The sequence below is a fragment of the Buteo buteo genome, chromosome 22, assembly GCF_964188355.1.
Source record: "Buteo buteo chromosome 22, bButBut1.hap1.1, whole genome shotgun sequence".
Classification (NCBI taxonomy): domain Eukaryota; kingdom Metazoa; phylum Chordata; class Aves; order Accipitriformes; family Accipitridae; genus Buteo; species Buteo buteo.
Window position 1 is genome coordinate 25,591,726 of NC_134192.1, and position 25,448 is coordinate 25,617,173.

The 25,448-nt window shown below is 45.1% G+C and overlaps 1 protein-coding gene and 1 long non-coding RNA gene across 3 annotated transcripts in view; both read right to left on the reverse strand.

The window, feature by feature from the left end:
- The window catches only part of MSN (moesin), a 48,197-nt gene extending 41,394 nt beyond the window's left edge, over window positions 1–6,803 (reverse strand). The window contains exon 1 of the mRNA XM_075054582.1: window positions 6,717–6,803. Within this exon, the coding sequence (XP_074910683.1) occupies window positions 6,717–6,728 (12 nt within the window). The 5' untranslated portion in view covers window positions 6,729–6,803. The remainder of the gene's footprint in view (window positions 1–6,716) is intronic.
- Window positions 6,804–9,560: 2,757 nt separating this feature from the next.
- Window positions 9,561–24,138, reverse strand: LOC142043065 (uncharacterized). 2 transcript variants are annotated; one of them, XR_012653932.1, is made up of 4 exons: window positions 24,088–24,138; window positions 22,455–22,608; window positions 21,649–21,774; window positions 9,561–9,709 (listed from the first exon to the last, which is right to left on the reverse strand). It is a non-coding gene; the product is annotated as an uncharacterized LOC142043065 (long non-coding RNA). The 2 variants fall into 2 exon arrangements; XR_012653931.1 differs by lacking the exon at window positions 9,561–9,709 and having other exon boundaries at window positions 19,983–21,774.
- Window positions 24,139–25,448: the final 1,310 nt, after the last annotated feature.

Sequence of the window (25,448 nt, forward strand, 5' to 3'; positions counted from 1 at the left end):
GGGATGAGAACTGAACATCATTCCTCCATCCAGAGTTTGTATTTTCAAACAGGTTCCTCAGAACAACTACAGCTTCAGAGATGTTGGAACAACTAGGAAAAAGCATTTTGCAGGAGTCATACTATTAAAAAAACTCTTCAAAGAGTGTTTTCTCCCCATTTAATACAAGTTCAACAAGCTGCTATACAAAGGCCAGAAATTTCTGACCACCCCAGTACTCCACTGGAGGATCACACATTCATACAAGTGAAGACACACTTTCATAGCTGCATAGGAAGGAAGAAACACTAGATCACCTACCCATGTATCCACAATTGCTGAAGCCATAATTGTCTCTTGTCAACAATATAAGGCCCAAACCTCTGCAATTTCAGGTTTTAAACCTCCAAGCAGCTACAGCTGATCCTGTGGTTTTATAACCACCAAGCCTGCCAGCGACTGTCTCTTCCTACATCCCTGCCAAGTATTTGCTGCACAATCTTTTAAACATTACAGTAAGAGTCAGCATTAGCTACTGGAGTCAGAAGGGTGGGTTTTATGCCCACAACTTCCAAAACACTCAAACACTCCACCTAGAAACAGCCATAGAAGTGTTACAATGAGGTTTGCCCAAAAGAGTAGCCTTCCATGAATCTAGAGACTTTAGCCTGCTTTAGAAGTTTCAGATGGGATAAAAACAAACTCCTTTGATGCAGTATTATTGGCTGCACTATGCAAATTCCTGCTGCTCCAAACACCCCTAGGGAAAAGCAAGCAATTAACTGGCTGCTTACTAGTGCTCTTAATTTACATCAGTTAATTGCCCTGGATTATTCCTGGGCAGGGAGGGATTTCCTCTCTTCCAATAGTGTGTCTGCAACAGCAGAGCGACTCCTCGCAGGGTGATGTTGATTTCCAGTATAATCATTTAGCAGACAGAGAAACAAGACATCGGGGCGGGGGGGGGGGGGGGGGGGGGGGGGCGGCGGCGCAGATCCGAGGAGTTAGCGTTGAGATCTTGGAACTCTTTTTCAAGCAGATCCCATTGTAGTCCTCTGAACAGCGATTAAGCACAGATAACAGCTTTATTGTGCAAATTCAGGGAGGCCCTCTCGCTGCACGGGGGCGGGGGGGGGGGGGGGCAGAGAAAAAAAGAAGTCAGCCAAATAAGGTTGTTTGAGCTGCACCAAGGCAGGAAAGAGTCCAGGAGATGACGTCGCTAGAGGAAGCTTTTAGTCAGTTTCCTTTATAACCTGGAGCAGGGCCAGAGCTACCTCTTCCCGAGGAGTTTCTCTGTGAGAAGTGTCAGTGGATCAGCAAGGACATGCAGAGCCCAGCAACTCGGGAAGGGTCCTGCTCCCCCTGCACAGCCAGCCTCACAAGAAGCAAGGACAGAGGGTGTTTGAATCACACGGTTTCAGTTCATCAGCTGTCTTTCGGGTGGCTGCCTAGGGACTTCAGTGAGCTCTGTGCCGGAGGATTTCACTTCAGACCAGACATTATACATAAAACAACTGAAACAAGTTTCCTCTAGAGGCAGTGATGCCATTTCCTGTCAAAAAAGGAGTCCATATTAAGACATCTTATGAACTATCCTCACGAGAAAAGCAAGAACTGTAATTAACCTTCAGGCGTGATTAATCAGACGAGGCAGAGTCACCCCAAGGAAAGTGCTGCAACCCCTTGCAGGTCCAAAAAAGGTACTGCCTGTAAATGCTAAGGGGACAGGATATTTGCAAGAAGTGAGTGATGACCAACCCCTGATATTAGGCACTCTTTTCCCCACAGGATTCTTATAATAGAAGCAGCAGATCTAAAGCTTTCCTTGGGCTCCTTTTATTGTGTGCGCCTCACCAACCTGCTTCTTGCTCGTCTGCCTCAAGCAACAAATCAAGAAGTCAAAAACAAAAGAAAGTACTCAACTAACATTTAATCTTCTAGAACCTCTGTATCATAAGCACTCTTAGGCCTAACACTGTCACATTAAAGTTTTAAGAAATGGATCACAACTACCAACTCAGATCAGGCACTCAGAATAGTTCTTGCTCACTACAGTCTGAAGCTACTATAACTGATGGGTTTTGGCAACACTGCCAGTTAGGTGCAAGGCTTGCCATAAGAAGTGGAAGCAAGATTTTACCAGTAAGTAAAAACAAAGTGAACACTAATTTATCAGTGGCATTCTTTAAACTCCCCGTTTAACTCTAACATAGAAGGCCTGTAAGTACCAAACAGAAGCTTCTGCTCACTATCAGGCTTAACTGCTTCACCTGCACAAGAGGTAAAATGTTGCTATTCTTGGAGAATCTAGGAACCAAGCTGATGAATACAATACAAGCTAGGGTGTAAAGGCCTTTCCTGGCTTGTAAAATCCCATGGTAGGTATAAAGCTACAGATAATTCATTGCATAAGAGTCCAGTAGTTTACCTGGTTCCACTATACACTCAGCACATTTTAGCTATTGCTGTTTCTGAAATACAAAGTCATCCGAAATTCACCAACAGGGTCAACACAGACTTCTGTGTAAAGCAAGGTCTTAGGGAGCTGTCAAACACACCTTTTCACAGCAACTCCATGTATCTGATAGTGTTAGAAGAAAGGTACAATGGATCAAGTTTGCCTAACAAGCTAGCACCCATGTCACACCAAAGCTTGTCTAACTTTGGTCAGTGCTGCCAAGCTTCACAAGTTATAGTGAATGAGGGAGAGGAGATACAACACCAAAGGGCTGGTCCTCAGATAAGACAGAAGGTATCTGGAATGCTTCTAGTGTTCCTTCATACCACAACAGGATCCAAACCCAGGGCATCAAAAGAAAAGTAAGTGTCCATCCATTGCAAGTCATGGTTTCCATCACTGTCTACCCTTCTCCCTAAGCTTTCAAGACCTCTAGCAAATTCCACAAGGAAAAAAAAAAAAAAAAAAAAAAAAGGATCACCCAAACAATTGCAGCACTCTGCTCATAGCTGCCATCTTGTTGCAGCATTTGGTAGCAACTAGCTACACATCATGAAACTGATTACCGAGTGGATTCTCCTGATACCTACCACATTCTCTCAGTTACCTTTCTTCTAACCAGACCTATGCAGTTCCAAAGAACAAAGGTAGATATGCTTCAAGAACCTTTGGGGTCCAACTGGGAATTAGGACCATCAATTTAAGCTACACGCAGGGTCCCCAAAGGCCCCATACACTGAGTTTTAGAAAGTATTAAGGGAAAAGGCAACAGCAAAAAAAAACGGTTTTTAAAAATCTTAAGTAGCATCATAGAGCTGAGAGCTACCAATCTTACTATTCCTTTGTGCTAAAGACTTCATGCTTGTCCAAGTTGATTTTCTCTGCAGTAACACTTTGCCCTAGAAACCTGGAGACTTATTCTGAACATTGAGAGAAACACTTAGTTCTTCTAATGCAATAAGAGGAGTCCAAACTTCATTAGTTTGAAGCTTTCTGTATTCACGAGATTAGCTCTGATTAAACCTACTTCTCTACAACGAGTAAAGACTATGCTACCTAGAACAGAACTGCTCAAGCCCTACTGATAGGACAGTTGAATGCACACCTCATACACGACAGATGCTCAGGTTTCAAGTTCAGTGGCCTACCCATTCATATAGCCACAAAGTACATTCATAGGCAAAATAGTTAATGAATCCTGATACAGAAGCATTGCTTTTTCTAATAGCTAAAAATACAGTAAAATATCAGCCCATTAAATGGGCGTGACTGGTACAGAAAAAAAAACGTCTTTTTCTTTCCCACTCCTCCAACTAAGATGGTTTTTGTAACACTAAAGTTCAAGCAACCGACAATGGAGCTTGGACTAGCCATCAACGTGACAGCTCATTCACTTCTATCAGGATTTGGAACCAAGTGAGACTTCCAGCTCTGCCCAGCCTGAAATGACTCAGTGAGAGACCAGAGCACTAGTCAGTAAGCATGAGATCAGAGCTACTCATGACCAATAAACAGACTTCTCACAACTTGGGGAGAGACTTTTCAGAGTTTGACAATGGCTTGCAAGAGGCATTTCAGCACTCAAATACTTCCATACCTCTGCAATACAAAGTGCGTGGGGGAATTATATGCGCTCTTTGGTGTATGCTTTAACTGTGTACATCTTGCAAACATTTTGGAACAAAAAAAATATAAGCCAGAGTTGGTTCTTAACTATAAGATCACTTTAGATAAAACAGTGAAGCTTTCCCCTAGAGAGCATGGCAGGACCAGCAGGCCAATCCATGATGGACTTTCTACATAGCCTACAAGGCCTGCAGCAACCAAACCCCCCCAACTGTGCAGACATTACACTTCACAGCAGCAAATCATGTGCCACTAGTTCAAAGGTTACCAGAGTTAATCTTGGATTCCTATTAATAGTGCTCCAAAACATAGTGCCACTTGTAGCAAATCTCATGTAACAAAATGGCAATCTCTGGCTAGATGTGTTAACATTTAGCCTATCTTAAGGAGGAGTAGGGACTCAGAACTCAACAGGTTTTGCTGCTCAAGCCACGCAGCAGCATGTTCTGTAAGCTTGGTGAGATGAATGATAAGAGCTACCAAACACTTTAGACACAAATGTTTTTCCTGCCCAGCCAGAACTGTTCCCTGGAACATTTCCTCCATCTGTCTTCTTCACAATGGATTTATTTTTGTGATGAAGCCCACATATAGCTACAGGTAACTGCTCCAGTTTCACCCACATTTGACCTCGATTGAGGAAAGTCACTTGCATTTTACTGTTTTGTTAATTAAGTAGCTATTAACAAATCTTAAGCTAGCACACTAGTAGTCATGTTTCTTCCACATGAAGAACTGATTACACAGTTATGCCAGCATATCCTGTTCCTGCAAACCACAGCTCAAGAAATAATGTTTAAAATATTATTTCAGTTGTGTCTGCAACTAGGCCAGATGGGGCAGGAAACCAAAGGCTAGTGGCTGATACAGCAGGAAGCCTGCAGCTCTGTACCTCAACAGGCACAAACATCTGAACCACCTTCTGCAGAACCTAAGGTGTGCAATAGTGTCACAGCAAAGCACTTGCATTTATTTATCTGTTCCAGTTTTCAAAAGCTCTGAAAGCAGAACTGCTCTGTCAGAACCAGAAAGCAGCAGAGTGAGAACATGAATCCAGCCTAGGCTGTGTCTGCAGATACAGAGGCTGCAATGAGCACCTTGTTGCAAGTACAGTGTCATAACTTTTGGATTCAGCCTATTAGCGGGAACCCTGACTCATAGGTGTCTCTGCAACACTTTCAGGATTTCTTGGCTAAGTCACACTAAAAGAAGTCACTCATCACAACTGTAAACTCCCTTGCTAAAAGGTCTCAACTGCATTTTACAACAGAAGTCCCCTAACTTGAGCTACTTCCATTAGTCTTACTGAACTTGTTGCCTGGTGTTGGGGGGGGGGGGGTGTTGTGTTTTGACTTGTTTTTTTTTTAGGAAGTAAATCTCCACTCATCATTGCTGATGTGTGAAGAAAGGCCTTTCTAAAGCTTCAGAAAAATACTGCCTTAACCTTTAAGTGGCTTGAGTTTGATATCCTTTAAGATGTTGATGTTTAAGAAAAAAAAAAATCCAGCTTTTGTCTCAGAGAGCTGGCATTTAGGACAGCAGGAAAAGCACAAGTCAGTCAAACGGGTACTTAATACCTATTTTAAAGTAACAAAGTTAAACTAGCTGTAAAAAAAAAAAAAATCAAGGTGGATTCCATTTCAACTTCCACTTGCATAGGGGTGGGGTTTTGTTTAGGGCTTCCCCCCCCCTTATGTAAACCACAGGCTCTCAGCTTAACACGTTCTTGGGCCGTGTCAGATCACTCCCAGCAAGGAAACATCCAGAGCCTTCCAGCCTGCTCCTCCCTGTTTTATCAATGAAGGGCTAGGACTAACTCTTTTACTCCAACCAGGAGAAATTAAATGGAAAAACCCCATGCTCCTCATTAGTCACCAAACTCCTGCCGCGAGAAGGAGAGTCAAGTACGGACTTGACCAGGCTTTCTGAAGTACCGAGATCTCTCCAGCCAAGAAACACTTCGAGTCAAGCTGGGACAAGGCTCCCTAGCAACTCGAGCTGACGAATTACCAGTTGCGAAAACCCCAACCTCTCCTCTTCACAGAGCACACGGGAGGCGGCCATAGAACGCGATAACTCCCCACCAGGCTCCAGAAAGCTTCACCCAGCACGCCTTCCCCATCCCGGGCGCACCCGCGGGGCGGGCGGCAGGCGCCGCTCCACCGGACATCTTGGAGAGGAGGGGCGGCCTCGGCAGGGCGCTGCCCCGCCGCGCCGTTACCCGCCCGCCCCGAGCGGGCGGCCGCGGCCCGGGCGGGGCCCCGGCCCGGCAGCCGCCTCAAGCCCGGCCCGGCCCCTCAGGTACCCACCGCGGCGGGGCCAGGAGCACAAGATGGAGGGGCGGGCGGGCGGCCCCGCGCCGCCCGCCCGACCCGCGCTCCCCGGGGCTCCCTCCTTCCCCCGCCCCTCTCCTCTCGCCCTCCGGGGCGGCCGCCGGCGCCTCCCGGGCGGGGCGCGGGCGAGCCCAGGCGGGCAGGGCCCCCCCCCCCGCCCCGGGCCGGCCGGCGGGCGGGCGAGGCGGGCAGCCGGGGCACCGCCGTCCCCTCCCGCCGCGAGGCCCGGGCGCCGCCACGCCCGCCCGACCCCGGGCGCCAGCCCCGCTCGGCCGCCGTGGCTGAGCCGCCCCCGCTCCGCTCCGCCTCGCGGCACCCACCGTTTTCGGCATCTTCCCGGCGGACTGGACACGGCGGGTCGCTCCTCCTGCGCCGGTGGGGCTCTCTGTGGGCTCCTCGCTGCTTCTAACGGGACTCCGCGCCGCGCCTCTCCGCCCGCCCGCCCCGGCGCGAGCCCCGCCCCGCGCGGCCCCGCCCCGCTCCCGGGCCCGGCCCCGCTCCCGCGCCCGCTCCCGGTTCCCGCCCCGCTCCCGGGCCCGGCCCCGCTCCCGCTCCTGCGCCCGCTCCCGGTTCCCGCCCCGCTCCCGGGCCCGGCTGCCTTCGTTCGCGGCTGGAGCTGCGGCGCCCCCGCCCCGGCCCCGGCCTCCTTAGCGGGGCGCGGCCCGGCCCGGCCGGACCATGCGGCGCGGGGAGGCCGGGCCGGGCATCGCCGCCGAGGCTCCGGGAGGTCTCGCCGCGGGCGGAGGGCGAAACGTTCGAGGCCCCCCCTGTGGCAGCGGTCCCCTGCGAGGCGGCCTGGGAAGGGAGCGGCCTTGGAGGCGGCGGCAGGGCCCCAGCAGGGCGAAAGCCGGGGGGTTCCAGCACCCCCGGAACTGGGTGCCGAGAAAGCCCTGAGCGCTGAAATTTATTTGCGCGTCGGGTGTCAGTGGGACTTCTGGTCCTTGCTGAAAACATTATTTTAAAAAATAACGCTATGTTATGGGTCAAAGTGAGACCACGGCTCTGACATGCAATGGATCCTTTTGTCTCTCTTTCGGTCTGAGTCACACACGCTTGGGGTGCAGCTCGGGGGTGCTGCCCGGCCAACAGTCTCCTCAGGCCTCGGCACGTTCTGCGGGCATGGTGTCGCATACAAGGTTTTCGTAGCTGTTTAACTAGGAAGCACGCATCCCGCTCCAGGTGCTCCAACAGCACAGGGGGCTGAGGCTCCCTGAAGCTGGGCTGGCAAACTACCTCAAGACTTCAAGCCTTCTCCGAGGCCACCGCCGCAATCACATGGTGTAAATGAGCAATCGAATTCCTGGGTGAAAAGAGTTCGAGGACCAGCTGCAGACCACTCACCAAAGCTTCCCCTGCCATCTGTGTTTGGAACCATGATGGAGGAAATAAAGGTGCAGCATTTACGTGGGGATTTGAAGAAGCCATCTCATCTCATTTGGGATTTTGAACATTACTGTCCAACAGTGACCCCAGTCCTATTTTCTCCCGGGGGGGGGAGCCATTCTTTTTAAAGTTAACAGCTTGTGTCCAGAAGAAGGAAAAGAAATGAACTCAGTAAATTTAATGTCTTATTTTTTAAGCAAAGTAGAAACCTATCTTCCTATTTTTCTTGAATTTGTGTCTTCTTGTCAAAGCAGCTAAACATTTTTGATCTTTAACACATCTTGGTTGATGGAAAGACCATGCAGACTAGCTGTACTTCATACCTACTTTTTTCCCAGCATGTTGAATCAGTGAAGATTGTGTTAATATGAGAACACATAAATTAAGGTATAAAATAGGAAGAGAGCAAGCCAAGCTCTACTAGACAATTCAGCATAGATTCCTGCTGAGTAAACTGTTTTCTTTAATTTGATTACAGGAATCTGCTGGGATTAATATTAAACTGAGGTATGTTGAGAATTGACATCAGATTCATAGTAACACTTTGTAGGTCTCTAAAAGTTGCAGTTCATTCAAAAGATCTCAAAATGCCTTGTAAATACCCATAATTAAATCCTCAGGATCTGCAGAAAGGAAGTTTCTCTTTTTTCCCCAAGGAATAATATTGTTGTAAAAGTATATGTAATATAAAACAAATAATTTTTAAACCAGAGGCTTATAAAATGTGTTGATTTGCTTTTCAATGTGATGTTTCCTCACCATGCAGCATAATGTGAGAAAGAGAAAATGCAGAATAGTTCTCACCCTATAAAAAAGAAAAATGAAGTCTGCAAGAGACAAGGCCTTGCCTCACCCCAGAGTATACTAGGAGTAATACTACAGAGAGTAATAAAACTACTCCTGTGCCAACCTGGCAGGAGATGGAAATGGGGTCCATAAGCTTTGTTTGCTTCACCTGACTGTGCAGGTTTCACCTAAACTAGAATCTCTGTGCTGTGTCTGCATAGGAAAAAACATCAGTATAATTGGATTGATGTAAATTGGTGTAACTTTTCTACACAAGAAGTTGCAGGGTCCCTAAGAGCCTATTTTACAAGTTTTCTTCCTTTTCTGACTCATTTTCACATTAAGACTTTCTTGGACTAGGTCAAACAAGACTGCTCCATGAAAGGGTTCCACTTGTTGCCTACAGAAATTGATACTGACAGAAGAGATCTAGATTAATAAAGGCAGTTGCTCATGATTTTAACAAATGATAGAGGGCAGCCACAGTGGCATGTTTGGATCCAGGAATATTAGGTGTGAGCTTTCTCACTGCATTCAGGTGGCTCTGGGTAGACTTCTTCATCAGCATGCTAACATCATCATATATGATGGGGAGAGCCTGATTCTGCTTCTATTGGGACTTCTCTTCCAAAATTTCTTCATAAGACTGCGGTAACTGTTTGGAGCCTTTAATCATTCTTTTTCACAAAGATGATAAAACTTCAGATGATAAAAGTCTAGCTATTTCTTTGCCAAATTTAAGGAGCCATAGTTTAGCATCCAGGAAACTAACATTTTCTTCATAGCTGTAAGGACAGGAGCTGTGATGCAAGCGAAGCCCCTTGCCAGTGAAACAATCAAATCCAAAGCAGCTGCATTCCCTCTTACAGTGTGCCAGGTGTTGGCCGTGTGCACAGAAAAGTCATGGACCCCACATCAGTCTACAAACAGTCTGAAGGGGTGAGACAAAGCAAAGTGAATTCTACAGCATGACAGACACTTCTTTCTCACCCCGACCACTTCTCTTGTCCTTCTTCTTTATTGTAGCAATAGTCAAACAAAATACCATTCATGCCACTTTGAAAGACCAGGGTTCCCTGTGACAGGCAGATGAGTCTCTACGCTTTACTTCCTCTCCTGCTTCTTCATTTCCTCTTCCCCTTCCCTGTGGAGGGGGAGGACAAGACATCTGAAACATTTGAACCGTTTAGTGCCCCAGCTGCACTGTCATGAGGAATTCCTGCTGTGGAGGTGCTGCACCAAGATCTCACCTCCCCCCCAGACCTCTCCTTTGCCAGCTGCTGAGGAGGGACGGCGGTATGAAGCAGAGGGTTTGCTGAGCCCTCCCTCCCTGGCCATGTGTGAGGGCAAGCACATCAGTGGATTCCTGAGAGCCACAGGCAGGGGTTATCTCTCCGCCCCGACTGCAGGATGAGATTCCAAGGGGCAAAAGTGTCAGCTGACTAAAGATCCTCCCTGGAGGAGGCTGTAGAGATGAGTAACATTACCCAGGACCTCAAAAATGCTGTTTTTTCCAGACTGCTCAGAGCCCAAATAATATTAAAGTATTTCAGAATTAGATTAGGCCAGGATGACATTAAACATCCTCCTGGGAGGAGGTCAGGTATGTCACTGGAGAATTATTGTCTTGGTTTCATTCACATCAAACCTTTTGTAGTACCTTCTTTTAAGCAGAAAAAGCACGTAAATTATTTGGTCTGAAATACCAGAATTAGTTAGCATGAGCACTTAAACAAGGGGCCATTTAATCAGCCTATAGGTTTTTTTTATTAAAGCTGGGTAACTTGAACTGCCCTTTGCGTAGCTTTGACAGAAGATAGAGGCCTTATTCCATCCAGCTTGCTGCAATGTAACTAAAAACAAACAAACAAACAAAAAACCCAAAGCAAAGGTGTTCCATACTAGAAAGTGTATTTCAGAGGGCTGAAAGAAGTTTAGTTTGATTCACATAAGCAAAGGGAGGCACAAAATTAAATTGTTACCATAGTATGAGAACTACACCTTCACCACGCAGTAGTCCTGGATTGTCCTCTATTTAAAATCAACCAGTCTGGTTACGAGCTATTCTTTGCATAGCAGGTAAGCTTCTTTCTCCTGCTCTTACAGTTTCCTTCTGCTCAGACATTAATGCCTACAAGTTCACAGTGAGGTGCCTTCAGTGATGATCTTGGATCAATTTTAGTGTTTGATTGTGTTTAGAGGTACAAAGCACCTTCTCTGCCGAACATCCTTGCCTCTTTAACACCTTTATGCCTTGAGCAGCAGGGTAATCTTTTGCAGTGATTCTCAAGATGGGCAGATGAGAGGGGCAAAGGAAAGGGAGAGCATAAGCACATTGGCTGAAACCAGGACACTCATCTAGGGAGGCAGGATTTGAAAAGGCTGAGAATAATTCTATTCCCACCCAGCTGCTGGAACAGGGCAGAAGCTGGTGGGGTCATTGGAAGTGTGACCCCATTTATCTGATGCCATTTCCACGTCAAGGAATGGAGCTCATTACAGTGTATGGTCGCAGCTCCTGGCTTGTCCATTCCCCAGGGCAGAAATAGCTGCAACTGCCTGGAAAACCCCAGGATTCAAGTCTGCTAGATGCTCTGTAAAGCCCTATTTCCTAGTTCCCTCCAGCATATAAGTCCCCCACTGCCAATGAGGCCCCTGCAAGAAGCAAGGGAGAAGGTAGGACTAGGGACAATGACTCACTGTATGGCCCACACCACTCACCTCACCCTGTGTCTCTGGTGTCTGGGGATATGCTGTGTTTGTGCAAGAAGAGACTGAAGAGGAGTCTTTCAAACCAGACAAAGGGTGTGCAATGTATGCAATGACCACATGAAAAAAAGGTAATAACCACCCATCTGCTAGAATTGGCTCTTCTTCAGTTGTTTTTTCTACGTACTATATGGGAGCAAGTGCTTGTATGTCGCTTGCTTTCTACACCTTGTACTGCTTGCAGCAATGGGGGGAACAAAAGGAAATCTAATGGATATTCTGGGACCTCACTCCAGATGTTTACAGCCCAAGTAACAGATAACATAACTAGCAAGAACAAAACAATGAATGGGAATATGTTTTGCCTGTTTGGGTGAAAGGTATTAATGAATAAATACTCTGAAATCTATGCAGAATTGGAACAATGTGAGCTTTGGAGACTGACACTGGCACCTTCTCCTTAGAGCAAGGAGGTGGGGTAAGTCCCCCAGTCTGTTCCATCTCAAAGTAGTGAAAAGAAATTATTCCTGTGGGCGATGGGAGGAATCAAGCTAGGGCTCTCAGTTTTAGAAAAGCTATCTAATCTAAAAAGTAGCTCCAAAGGTATTTATTCTGATAGGTTTGACAGTGTGATGTGTATCCAAAAGGAAACATGCTTATTCATATGTATTTCTCAGAGGCCATTAAGCTTTTATGGTAGTCATGGTCAACTAAAAACATACTGGAAGCAGGGAACTAGGGGTAAAATACTGCATTAGCCACGGCACTTTACCCCCTGAGGCAGTCCACAAAGCCTGTGGGACACACACCAGAGCTGTCTAGGCAAGCAAAGCCTCACTGTAAACAAACCATGACAGAAAAAACAATTAAAGCTCTGAAATCTAACAAAACCTGTCACTCTGTTCTTCAGCCACCTTACTTTCTTAACAGGACAATCCAAAGCTTTGTAGACATAAAATCTAGCAAATCTTTTATTCACTAGGGCTCAGACCAGCAAGGGCTTACACGCAACACTAATAGGCTTTGCTGCAGAAAGAGAGGCAACTTGGAATCTTCGGGAAAGATCTTCACAGTTTCAGTGCCCCAAAGTAACAGGCTTTCTGGGAGTTTTCTGCTCCCTCCCTCCCTCTCTCCTGCTCTGCCTCCTTCTCAGATGGCTGGTGTGGAGCCAAGATGATGGTACTAGTGTGATGACCATGTAGGGAGGGCCACTGCCTTTCTGACTCAGAGGCTGGGAACTCGGAGATTGTAATGAAGGCCACCAGGCGTTTCCTTCCATGCCTGCCAGAGAATGAGAGTGCCCAGTCCAACCTCCAGGGCTGAGGACCAGGCTCCAGATGGCTCTGATACAGGTAACCGCTGGACAGGAGTCTGTTGGGACTGCATTTACTTACACTGGGGTTTTCTGAAGGCTTCAACATGGAATAATCAGGAGTAACTGTGTACAGCCTGAGTCCAAGGTGGTGAAAAAGGGCCATAAAAAGACCAAACTGAGTGTTACTGAACAGGAACCAGAGAGAAGCCAGTTCTGAGAGGGATTTTCAGGTCAATATGGTTTGGCTCCAGCTTCAACATCAGCCAGCGACCTGATACACTGAGATGAGTGAATCACCAAGTGTCTTCCTCACAAATGGCTCCTGGAGGAGTTAAAAAGGTTCTAACTAAATTCAGGTCCCCAGTCATCTACTTGCCACATTTGATGCTGGCCCAAGGCAGGAAAGATCTATTCACCCAGCATGGTTCAGACTCTCACTGTTTTGGCTACAGAGTGGTTATTAAAAGTTACTTGCAATTGACTTTGAAGGAACGAGACCGTTACCAATCAACTAGGTAGCAAAGCAGCTGTGCTGAGATGACAGCAAAATGGACCCTGCCTAGGGGTTGATGTCTATTCCAAAAAATACATTATGAAATAAGAGCCAATATAAGTTATACATTCCTATCCCTCTATTTTTTCTAACCAAATAAGCTTCTGGATTCTGGTGTTCTCCTAAACCTCATTAACCAGAACCCCTGAAAAATATTCTCAAAAAACATTCCAAGGACAATCTCTGACTAGTAAGTCATTCTGTGTTGCTGTAGAAAGCAAAGAAGGAAAGAATGGGTCGAAGAGGAAATGAAGAGCTTGTTTTATGGGGGATGGAAAGCAGTGAACAGGAAAATGAGAGTTCTGCAGAGACAGCAATAACAAACCTCATTTCTTCGAAAGTCCTGAGACAGCCATCAAGACAGAACCTGCCTACAGGTGCTGATGTTCAAACATCACCTCTTTCTTTTTCTTATAAACATGCTTGATCAATTTGCCTCTCCATGAACAAAGTAAAAGTAGCTGAGGCACTGCAAATCCACAACCACCAGCCTAATTAAAATTAAGCTGTTAAAGTACTGTCCTGTAGATCAGGTACAGAGACTAGAACGTAGCTCTCCTTGGTCCTATGAGCTATGCCAGTGGGTGACTGGATGATTTTATATTCTTCTTTATTAACCCAGCAATAAAAGTAATATAATAATATTGGCTATATTAGAGAGAGCTGACAAAGTTGTCATCTTAAGGCTTCAGGCAACAGTGCAAATTCTTTATGTTAATTATTTATAAATAAATGTTTCTACATATTATCTAAATTCTTGATTTAAAATAACTGTTTCCTGGATATTTTTTGAAGCTGACAGTGCAAAGAGTTTATTTTTAAAGTCTTTTGAGGTTTTATAGCTCAAGTACTTCAGAGCACTGCTAACAGCAAGAACCTGACAGGCTGATGGCAGGACAAGAACAACAGCTGTTTTTCGTGTCCAGGCTCTGTGATATATAAAAGGGAAAAACTGGACAAGAGTCTGATCCAGATCCCACCAAGTGCAAATTTGCACAACAGATGCTGATGATTATGGAGTCTCGGTCTCTGCATCTTAGTACATTGTATCATCATGCATGGCAATGGGTCTAAAATACGTCCCTTTACTTGGAAAGTGTCTCTGTGCTCATGTTGCATGGGTGTTAGGAACAGCTGGAAAGTCAGGGTCATGTATCTGAGCCATTCACTCTGCATGGGTAGAAATACACCTGTACCACTGTACAACAGGATTTGAACAACTCAGTATTACATCACATCCACTTCTGTATCTTGTGTCATCCTAGAAAGTGTGTGGTGCAGCCTGTTGGCCGAAAAACTTCCTTGCTTACTTGCAAGATTCAAAATTAAATCAGAGTGAGAGAATAACAGATCCTGGCATTGATCCTACCTGAGTGTGTCAGTAGCCCCAAGCGCAGCAGGATACAGTCCCTCTACTGTGTGGGCATGTGTGCGTGGGTAAGAGAACCAGCGAGGGAGTGGCAGAGGAGGAGCTTGCTGCAGCCAGAGCAACAGTTTCTACAGACCATTAAATAAGCTGTTGCCGTACCATCACCAGGTTTCAGCACAAAGCTGCAGTTTGATGAAGTCTGGTTCATATTAAACTCAGTAAAAAAACAAGCCTTCAACTCCTGGACAGTTGTCCCTGCCCCCTTTTTTCTTTAAGGTCCAGAGCATTTAGTGCCCTGGGGCAGTGGCACATAGGCTCTTGCATGCACAATCTGCTCAGTGACTCCGTTTCATGTCTGCAGAACGCTGCTCACTGCCTGCTCACATGCACAGGGAGGCCCAAACAAATGTCCCATCACTTCAATATTCCCAGCCTAAGCCTGTCTCCCCTTTGCATTCATCAACAGCATAACAGCATAGCATTCCCACTGTGGGAAAGGGAACAGAATTATTCCTCCAAGAATCATCTATCCTAAGTAGCAGTTATCTATTTGGAAGAAGCAGCCAGTGAATAGGCTGTGTGCTAACCCCCAGGCAGCCCTGCCTCTGATGGGGTTGGTGCTTTGGGCTGTAGTGCATTCCACTGCAGGCCAGTATGGTGGTGAGGCTGTAACTGGGCTGGGTTAAGAAGTTTTCACACACCCCCATCATCACCACCTCTAGATCTCCTGAAGTTTACGAGCTCCTCAGCCACCAAACCGTGTAAGTAAGCTGCATCTACATTAGGTTTTTAGTTCAGGTGAGGAGTTTGGTTCTGAAGTTAATGTCCTGTTCACTGCATTTTGCTTCCCATCATGGTGCAGTCTCATACCTGGTGAACTGAATTCCTTTCGGGTGAAAATAAGCCGGAAGATTGTGCTTCCAGGGGTGCATCTGTTGTGCTCCAGCTATTGGCAAGCATTCAGTTAATTGGACCAGAACAGAGCACGTCCAGAATAAGCTCCCTCTGAAACACATTTAGTGTGAATGTTAAATATTCAGCAGCAGCTCTCTTGTTTTCCAGATCTGCTCCTATTACACCACACTACTTGTTAATGTAGGCATGCTTACTTGTCAAAATGATCCATGCTTGCTTGTGTGTCTGTTGAACCTGTCCAAACTTTTTTAGCAGGATGGATTTTAACCTGGGTCAGGGTGACAGAACTGAGTTAGGGAGCAAGGAGACATGAAGATTCACTGGCACCTCTGTGGGGACAGTAACCTCCAACGGAGACAGTCTCAAACGCAGCCAGAATAGCACCTTCAGCCTCAGGCCAGCTGAGCCATCCCTGGGAGCCTAGCTAGCCCATGGATGCACTGAGCACCAAACTGTAGTTCTGAAGTTGGCTCCTAAATTCTCCTTCTCCCCTCTGCAAAATGCCACAGGCTTACCCATGGACTCAGGATTGACTGATTGACATAAAATTCCTCCTGGAATGTAAGTGTGCACCTCCCCAGAGGTTTTACCCTCCAGTTAGCCTCTACTCCCACTCATGTCTCCCTGACCTTCTCTCTTGCCTGCCATTGTGATTAGAAAGCCTTCTCTCCCTCACACACAGAGCAGCTGCTTATAATCTAACCTCCCTCTGCTTCTCCAGGGCTTCAAGACTGACTCGATGCTCCAGGCGTTCCAGCTCCTACAGAGCAGCAACAGAGCAGGGAGGAAGCTCTCAGTCTCGCCACTAACATTAAGTCAGTTCTCCCCATTGTACTGAAACTTGGTCAAGTGAATCAGTGCACTGGAACATAGGGCTCAGACAGCCTTAAAGAGGGAAAAGAAAACTGGCCCGTGTTTCCAGGTGGTGGCGCATAATGTGGAAGATGATCTCAGCACTAACTGTTTCAGACAAACTTTAGCAGTTATTTCCATCTAAGTCTTGGCTCCATTCATTTTGCCTGAGACTTAGACCTATTTTTGGAAACCTTAAAAATATACAGGGAGTTGCCAGCCACTTTTATTCCAATGCAGGAACATTATATACTGAAGACATTACTCTTGGCTCCTGCTCAGATGGCAGTTTTTTTCCAGGTGAACACCAAACCCTGCCCCATGACAATGTTGTTGAGGTAAGTATTGCAGCTGTTTCTGGGCTAGAACACAAGCAGACTCAAAAAACCACAGAACCTTATTGTGCGGGAGATGCCTAGAGCAAGAGTCTAATCTGGGACTGTTCATGCTACCTCTCCCACCCAGCTGATTCACTCACAAGTGAAGGGAATTCCCTCCCACCTTTTTAACACTACATGGTGTGATCTGCAGTCAGGGTTGCATGACTATGAGAGACATGAACCCCTGGGCAACCCTAATGCCCCCACACACTCTGCATCCAGTTCTTCTTTTCCCCACAGCAAAACATGATGATGCACCACACAGTACAAACTGCCCCCCCGCCCAGTTAGACACAGGCATGACAGATGGCATCATTTATTTCTCCTAGGTTTTTACTAAACACGTGGCATCTCTGATCCTAAAATGCAGAGAATTAAGGCACTTAGGATATTTGTACCAGCAGAGTGAGTAGGTTATAAAAAAAAAGGAATGGGTAGGTGGGTAGATAGGTAGATAGAGCACAGATAGATGGGTAGGTAGATGTATAGATATATACATACATACTGTGTTCTTAGCTGTTCTCTGTCCCAGAAGTGGCTGCCTTCGGCAATAGACACTCGGTCCCAATTATGCTTGCTCTGTTTCAGGGGAATTTTTCTGTCTTCATAGGGAACACAGACTTCCACTTTTAAAACACAGCCATAACTTTTTTTCCTTTGTGTTACAATTTTTTCTCTCACTCAACTCGTTCTGTTTGTTTGTTTGTTTGTTTGTTTTTAAGAAAAGAAAATCCCCTGAGTTAAAATAACAAGGAAAAAGCCCCCAATGTCAAAACTAGTTTTTCAAGCCCAAACACATATTTTGAGAAGATCCCCAAGCCCAGGAGCCTTCCTCTTTCTGCACCAGAAACCTCCCTCCTCAGCAGTCCTGGGGGCAGGGAGGATTAGCTTACTGATGTTTGTACAGTGCTTTGAAAACACAAAAGTCCTCTGGGTAATTCTGGTTTAGAAACCACACAGCCATCAAGATACCAAAGTCCCTCTCAGTGAAAGGTTAGTGTACAGCTAAAAATATCCATTAAGGAAAAAGTATGGTTCCTCAAGAGCAAAGGAGGTATCAGAAGTCCTCTCTGAAGCCAAGGAGGAAGATGGCCTCCCAACAGTCCCAGGGCTGAGTCGCAACATACTGAACTTCAGTGTTTGTTCATGTGCCTTTTGGCTCTCCGTGGTGATCTGAGAGAAAAGCAGCACAGCCAGGGTCAGGCTGCCGCTTTCCTGAATCACAGCACAAGGCTCCCCCAACAGCTCAGCAAGTCTCCCCGGGCTCAAAGTGCACCATCCTTTCTGAGGGGTGGTGGGGATCACAGAGGGCACAGCAATTTCCTACAGCAGAAATCACTGGCAGTATTGGTGGAGCCCCACGGTTCAAGGGCACTAAAGTCTCTGTCTCTCTGTAAAGAGAAGCAACCCGCCTCTCACAGAGCTCCAGGGAGGACAGCTGGAGACTGCCTCACTGTCCCCTGCTGCCAGGCTCCCTGAAGGAGATGAGCACCTAACCTGAATCACTCAGCAGGCACTTGCTTCTCTGGGAGGACTTTAATTTGTTTCTTGCCTGTATTCCCTTCTTTCTCTTCTTGTTGCTCGTTGCAGGACTTCCAAAATCAGGGAACAGACCTACATGTTTTGAAAAACACTGAGAACTAGAGGAGTTTGAGCTTCTTTGTTTCCTAGCTGCAGCCAAATCACTGTTTTCATGCTTAATGAAAATGTTTGCATGATTATTATTATTATTAGAGAATTTACTTTTTTTTAAAAGAAAAAAGAATATGAGATGCCCACACACATCTAATTCCAGGAGCTCAGGTTCATAAAAAATGCTGAGGATATTAAAAACTCAAGATTAAATCATGAAAGCTGGCAGTATTGCTTCACTTTAACCCAATGGATGCCAAATTCTCTACTGATACAGCTCCAGAGTTACAGTAACAGAAATTTTGTCTCCGTATCTCTGAATGTGATTAAACTACCACTCCTTTGGAAGAAGATTTAGTTTTAAGCTTTACGCTGTATTAGATATTCGCCCTGAAGGACTGCTCCACACTATTGGTTGTATTTAGTACTCTCAAACTACAAGCCAGTCTCCAGTAAACCATTATGCATTTCATAAGTCATGAAGTTTGGCTTTTTTAACCAGCATCATTTGCTAGCTGGCTTTTTCACCTTAGTATGAGATGTGTATCAGCACTACAAAGACAAACTCTATTTTTTCAAAACTGAAGCTGAGATTCTGATCTGGTCATGGGAGTCCATCAAGTGGGTGTTTAAGGTTTTTATTTCATATAATAATAGCAGAAAAGTGAGTAATTTATCTTCACCTTTCCAAGTTGTTAATTGGAAGTTTTCCATTGTGTTCTCTAGGAGTTGATTAATGAATAATAGAACCTCGTTGGGTTGATCCTCCTCCACTGTGACAAATTTCCATCTTCTACTTGAGTTGATACATGAAGAGCTAAGAAACTTTCCTAGGCCAAAGGCAAAACCCTAATGCAGCTGTAATTATAGGGTTTCCCTCAGGTCACACCCATCCTGCCAGTTTCCTCAGGGGATTTACACCAGCAAGGTTAAAATTGCACAGCCGAACCATACAAGAACCATTTTTTTCCTTTTTACTTGGCTGTAGTTAGGAAAAATCAACAGTAAGGAGAGCAGAAGCCACAGTCCATTAGATTTTTCTTCACCCACACTGTTGTGTGTTTCCTTAGATTATTCTGCAATGGGAACTGCTGACGGTACAAGTGGATGCACAGTGGGCTGCTCCACAGCACTTCAGAGGAGGTAAGAAAACCAGAGGGTTGCTGGTATTCCCAGAGAAGACTTATAAATTTACCTGCTTTGATATATGGAAGAGCTGTATATTACAGAAGTAAATAACCTTTCCCCTCCATACCTGCAGGAAGCAGTTTTCTTGTTTCCTGTTGCAGAGTCATGGGAACAGAGAAAGTAGGTTTATGAGGAGCCTCAAAATGTCATCCAGCATTATCTAATCCCTATTTTGTGGCCCACTGGTGGGCTGCAGAACATCATACATGCACACATTGCTTGACACACAGGCAAAGAGACAGTTCTGCATGGGATCTGCGTCTTGCAGAAAGCTCTGAGGATGCAGGAAGGTTATAAAGGAATTTGGGTTTGAATATTTTCAGTTCAAGGAGACAAAAGTGAGCACAGTGAGAAGGTCCATTTTACAGTCAATAGGCTGGTCAATGAGGAGGTGCTAGAGTGCTCCAAGTTTGACCTTAGACACTGTCTGCTTGTCTCTCTCTCTCTCACACACACACACACAAACACACACACACACAAACATGCACTGTCAAAATGTTGGTGTATACCCAAATGCACCATTTTATTTAGTGAGGGAAGCTGGACATGGGGAGAGGAGGAAAGTGCAGGCAATGCACTGAAGGTGAGGCCTCAGCACAATGTGTGAACATAGCCAATTTGCTCCAAAGAGGTTTTTGGTCCTACCCTGAAACTAGGGCATGCCCCCATCCCGGACTTGGCACACAGATCCTGTCACTACCAGCAAAGACAGTGGAGGACAGCATTAGAAACTGAACTGACTTTGCTATACAGCTCCAAGGGCTTCCATTGCACGCTGGCTGACCTCAGTATTTCATTTCTTGCAGTGGGGTCAGCAGTGTCAGAAAGGATGAAGTAGGATAGTTAACTTTTCTTTAAAGACAGGAATATGTACTAGGTGGCTTCTTGAGAGTCCATTCCTGTTTTCTATTATTCCTATTGATGCATTTGTAGGAGCCAAATGCTTTCAGAAGCATAAAAAGTATAGGAATAGGATGGTGTATGGTAGGACAGAATACCATAGTATAGCATAGCATAAAAGCAAACTTGTTCTTTTCAGTGGTCATCATGTCCTCATGTTGATATTTACCATGTCAATACAGTAGAGATTTCAGGCAATGTCAATTCAGTAAATATTTCATTTCAGTAACACAAACATACGACTGGAGCCGCTCCCACAATAACCAACACAGGGTCAGACACAACCTGCATAGCCTGCTGAGATTATTTGAGCTTTCTGGGAACAAAATATAAACCTTGTATCGCCCCAGTACAAAATGGAAAAATGGTGCAGCACATCACCTCACCACATTGTATTTCATTAACCCACTCCTGTGCTGATGCCTTCTTTCTGAGAAAATGGATTGCTTTGAAAGAGTGGTTCATTAATCTCAAGAGGAATTACTGCAAGTCGTTCTGTCTTGCCTCTGTTTCCCCAGTTAATGCTTAATTACTGGGAAGCTGATGGTCTTAATTAACAGTTGCAATGCACTCTGAGGGCCAAAGGTGTAAAAAGATTATGGCATTACTGAGCTTCCCAGGATTCATTTGGTATTATGAGTATACTGGGGGACTGGCAGGGAATCTGCCTTATCCAGAACTAGTTTATGTCTTCTTAGTCACATCACTGGTCCCCAGGGAATCCTCTGAGCATGTGGGGATCTTATGGTGGGAAAGTGTGAAAAGTACTGTTAGAAACACTGCTAAAGACTTGCAGTAATCACAAGAAGAGGTTTCACACTCCAGATCTTTGCCCAAGCTCTTGGATGCAGGAAGCTGATCCACTTCCTTTGCCCCAGCACTGCTGCTATTGGTAAACAAACAGGGAGTATAAACCCTTGTTTCTCTAGACAAATAAAAGACACAAGACAAGAAGAAAACAGATATTGATTACTGGGGGTTGGCTGATGAGTGCTGAGTAGTTCTTTGTATTTCAGAATAGAGATGGCAATGTGGTATTACTTTAATTGCACATTTCTGCACAGATGATGCTCTGTTCACCTAAGCCTGACGACTGGTATCAATATTATGCATCAGAACAAGGAGATGTCAAAATAATTCAATGCTCACCATGCAAAAACTCCACTCCCTGTGTGGAGGCCTTGAGCCTGACCTTTGGGACCTTTTATTGCTGGCCAGAAGATCCTGTTCCTTAGATACATACAAAACATGTCAAAAAAACAGTGCCCACCTGCTTTTCTGGGTCGCTGAGCACCTGATCTCCCAAGACGTCCCTTGGCCTTGGATGACCTGGCCCATTTCACCCATGGATGCAGACAAAAGCACTGAAATGTAGACATGGGCAAGCTGCTGACACCTGCTTCAAACAGAATGAAATTAGGAAGCTGCTTTGTCCACCGCAAATGACTACAGAAAACTCTTTTTTCCTCAGGCTTTTTCCTCCTTTCCATGAAGATGCATATGATTTTGAATTAATTGAAATGGTATATGTTGGAGAGAGCACCCAGAGCTTCCTATGCCACATGATACATCACATATCCTGGCTTGTTAACATTAAAATGTAGCAGTCATCCCCTTCCCTCCCTGCCAAAACCTACATAGACTACCTAATTTATCAGTTCTACAACCACACCCTTGTTCAGTCCCTGCCCCTAGGCCTCTGCATGTCCACAGCAGGCCAAAACACAAATACACCAATAAACTACAAAGCTGAAAAAGCCAACACCTTCCCTAGGTTTTTCTCAGGTTACTTCATGAGGTCCATTACTTGGGCGCTGACATTAATTCTATATCCGTCCACTTGTCATGTGAATCTTCTCTATTGACTTCAGGGCCCCTAAAAGGCCAAGTGTGAGGGCAGAATATGTGTTCAAATTACCTGAATCTTCTTCCAGTCTCTCCTGAAAAGGGCCTTAGTCAGGCATATTGAGCTTACATTAGCTTGCTGCTGGAATTTTGCTCCCCACTTGCATTCTCATACCCAGATCCAGAGTGCTCTGGGGCCTCAGGTAGTCACAATTACATGAACATGCTTACCCAGAGAAAGCTGCTGATCTGTACAGCCACCCCATACAGACAGTGCCCAAAGGCTCTCTTCTTGCACAGGTATCAAGCAATGCTTTTTTTCCTGTCTCTGATACCATTCAATGGCATTCACTAAGAACAAAATACAGAGAAGGTTTCCCGATACCTGCGAACAAATGTGAAAAACAGAGACTCAAGAACCCAGCCTAGTGGACTCTTTTAGTGAATATACAATAGAGAGGTGTAAAATCATAGAACAGGCTTAGGCAGGATGCTCCTTTGCCAATTTATTTCTCCTTATAAGTTAGCAGATAGATAATGAAACAGCTTGGGAATGTTCTGTAGTTCCCTACTGTGGCCTTTAATAAGGCTAAACCAGCATTAATGACATTGTCTGGAGGAGTTCAATCCAACCAATCTTGGCTAGCTTCTTAAACACAGTCTAAGTCCTCTGGTTTGTGTGACGTTCAGTCAAATGGATTTTTAGTCATCATTTTCAGAGCCACGTTCCCTTTCTTCATTGTTAGCTACATGGTCTTCCCTGAATGGTAGTATATTCCAGGTGCTGAGCCTCACTCTGGGTATTGATCCAAACTCTGCCTCAATCTGAAGAAGTCATCTGTCCTTTCCAGGTCTTAGTCACTACATTGCAACACTGGGGTAATGTCTTTCACCAGGAACCTTAATCCTTTGGGGGAAAAAGTACATTAAATACTACCTAGTACTTTCTGGTTTGCCAAACCGTATCTGTAAAGTGTGTCAGTTTCCCTCCAGCTGCATTTTCTTGCAGTTTCCATTCTACAGTATTTAGAGGAAGTAGACCAACAAAACACAAATAAGATGTTTATTTCTTTTTAGAAGATTTCCTTTCACACAGGCTATGTTTCTGTGAACACTAATACTGGAGCCACACATTTCTGGATTGCTGACAGTAAACTTTTCATCTGGAGCAGGCAAGGACATTTCTGTCTGATTAGCTAGGTCATTCTGAGTTTTGCTGACTTCATGCTTTAATGCTAGCACACTTCAGCAGCGATGAGATTTGATCTGGCATAAATCTATAGGGGCATGAACAGGTGATGTTTGATCCATCTTCCTGGGACAAACAAGTTCAGCAATGCTTTTTTAATAAATTTGAACCAGAAGGAAGAGCCACCTATGAACTGGCTCCTTGTATCACCAGGCCAATGTGTTTCTGGTCTGATACTTGGAGTCTTAAACCTGGATTTACTGGCCTGGTGAACAACTGCTCTTCCAGATTCTCTTCCACTTTGTTTTTGCCTGGCTTTCCACAATAAATGGAGTCAGACTTTCCAAGATGATTCACCCTGGCTATAAGCAGAGATAATCCTGTACAAATCAGTGGGAATCAAGCACACTTTGCTGCTCTCCCAAACCTGTTATCATACCTTAAACTGCTATCAGTTCTACTTTGTCATCTTTAGTAATCTTTTCTGTCCCCCACTTCATATTTGTCATAAGGGATGAAGTATTCTCATAAATCCCAATCATACTGCATCACAGTACTGTGCCATTTTTATCTTTGTCATACCCAGGAAACATGGCATCACATCATGCCATGAAACTGAAGTGGGAAATATTTAGGATCAAAGGCTAGCTATGACAAAAATCATGTGACACTAACCTGCCCTGCAGAGAACTGAAGCACCCTGCAGCCCGTAAGCATGAAGTAAAGAGCAGCCTTGTGTAGGCAAGTCATTCCTGTGCTGTGGGAATGAAATGAGAGAGACTCGGCACATGACACAAACTTTCTCCTGCGCAAACAAGGATTGATATCCTAGAAACAGGCAAAGACAGCATCTTAGATGAACATTCACACCACACAAAACTCCGCAACTACACACACACACACAACTTGAATCACCCATCTATCACAGGTACTGAGACCTGCTGCTGGCTCCCCTGTCATTTAGCAGGCCATGTGGTTTTGTGTGACTCAGCAAAAATCCCAGAGACAGAATAACTGCACACTAGATCTGGCATATTCAATGCTTAGAAGAAGGAACTCCTCTCCTCCCCTCCATTGCCAAGCCCACATGATAACCTCAGCACTCTGATGAGATACAGAATAATAGAAGCTAATTCAAGGCCTCAACACTCCTATCACAGTGGTATCTGAGCAATTTGCTCTCCTGCTGCCTTGCTCACAGCAGAGCTGGGCATAAATATGCAGGTTCCTGCTGCTGTCATCAGAACCTAGCCCTTGATTTCATTGGATGCAGGGTCCTGACATAGTTGTGCATAAATTTAAGTTCAGGTCAGTTCCCAGTGCTGCACCCTGCAGCGTTGGGAATGAAGAGCAAACTACTTAACGAATGATAGTCATCTTGTATATATAGCTTTGAAAAGAGCTCAGGATGGTGAAGAATTGAATGGCTTGGTTCTCCTATCCAAAAATAGCTCATGGGGAACAACATACTTTTGTATTCCAGTAAGTCCAAGTGAGAGTAAAACCAGCAAAACTTCTACGTGGTTGTTATTTTTGTCCAGTAAACTGCAAGACCATTCTGTTTCTTTTTAATGTCAGTCCCAAGTATGCTTTATTTACTAGACTTGCTTGTATCATTCTTCTCTAGGCTGACTTTCTTCAGACTTTTCAAGTCTACTTTATGGTAAGACAAATCTAATTTTCTGATACTATTTGGAGGTATAGGATTGGTTTAAGCCCACATTAGGATACATTCTATTCCATAAGGTAGTGGTTCATTTAATCTCAGTCCCTCTGTTTCCTTACATATAACATGAAAACACTAATTTCTCCTGTTTCAAGAACAAAAAGTTACATTATAATTCCTTATGCTTGCCAATCAGTTGGCAGGTGTGCAGGGGAGAGTATGAGTCCAAATGATTATAAATACAGCACTGTATTTATGAAGTTTGTTACCTTGCTTAGGAAAAAACAAATTTTGCAGATATCCCACTGTGGTCTATCGGAAAGGCTGCCCAAAGAGATTGTATCTGAAGGGTGTGGTATGGAATCAGCCT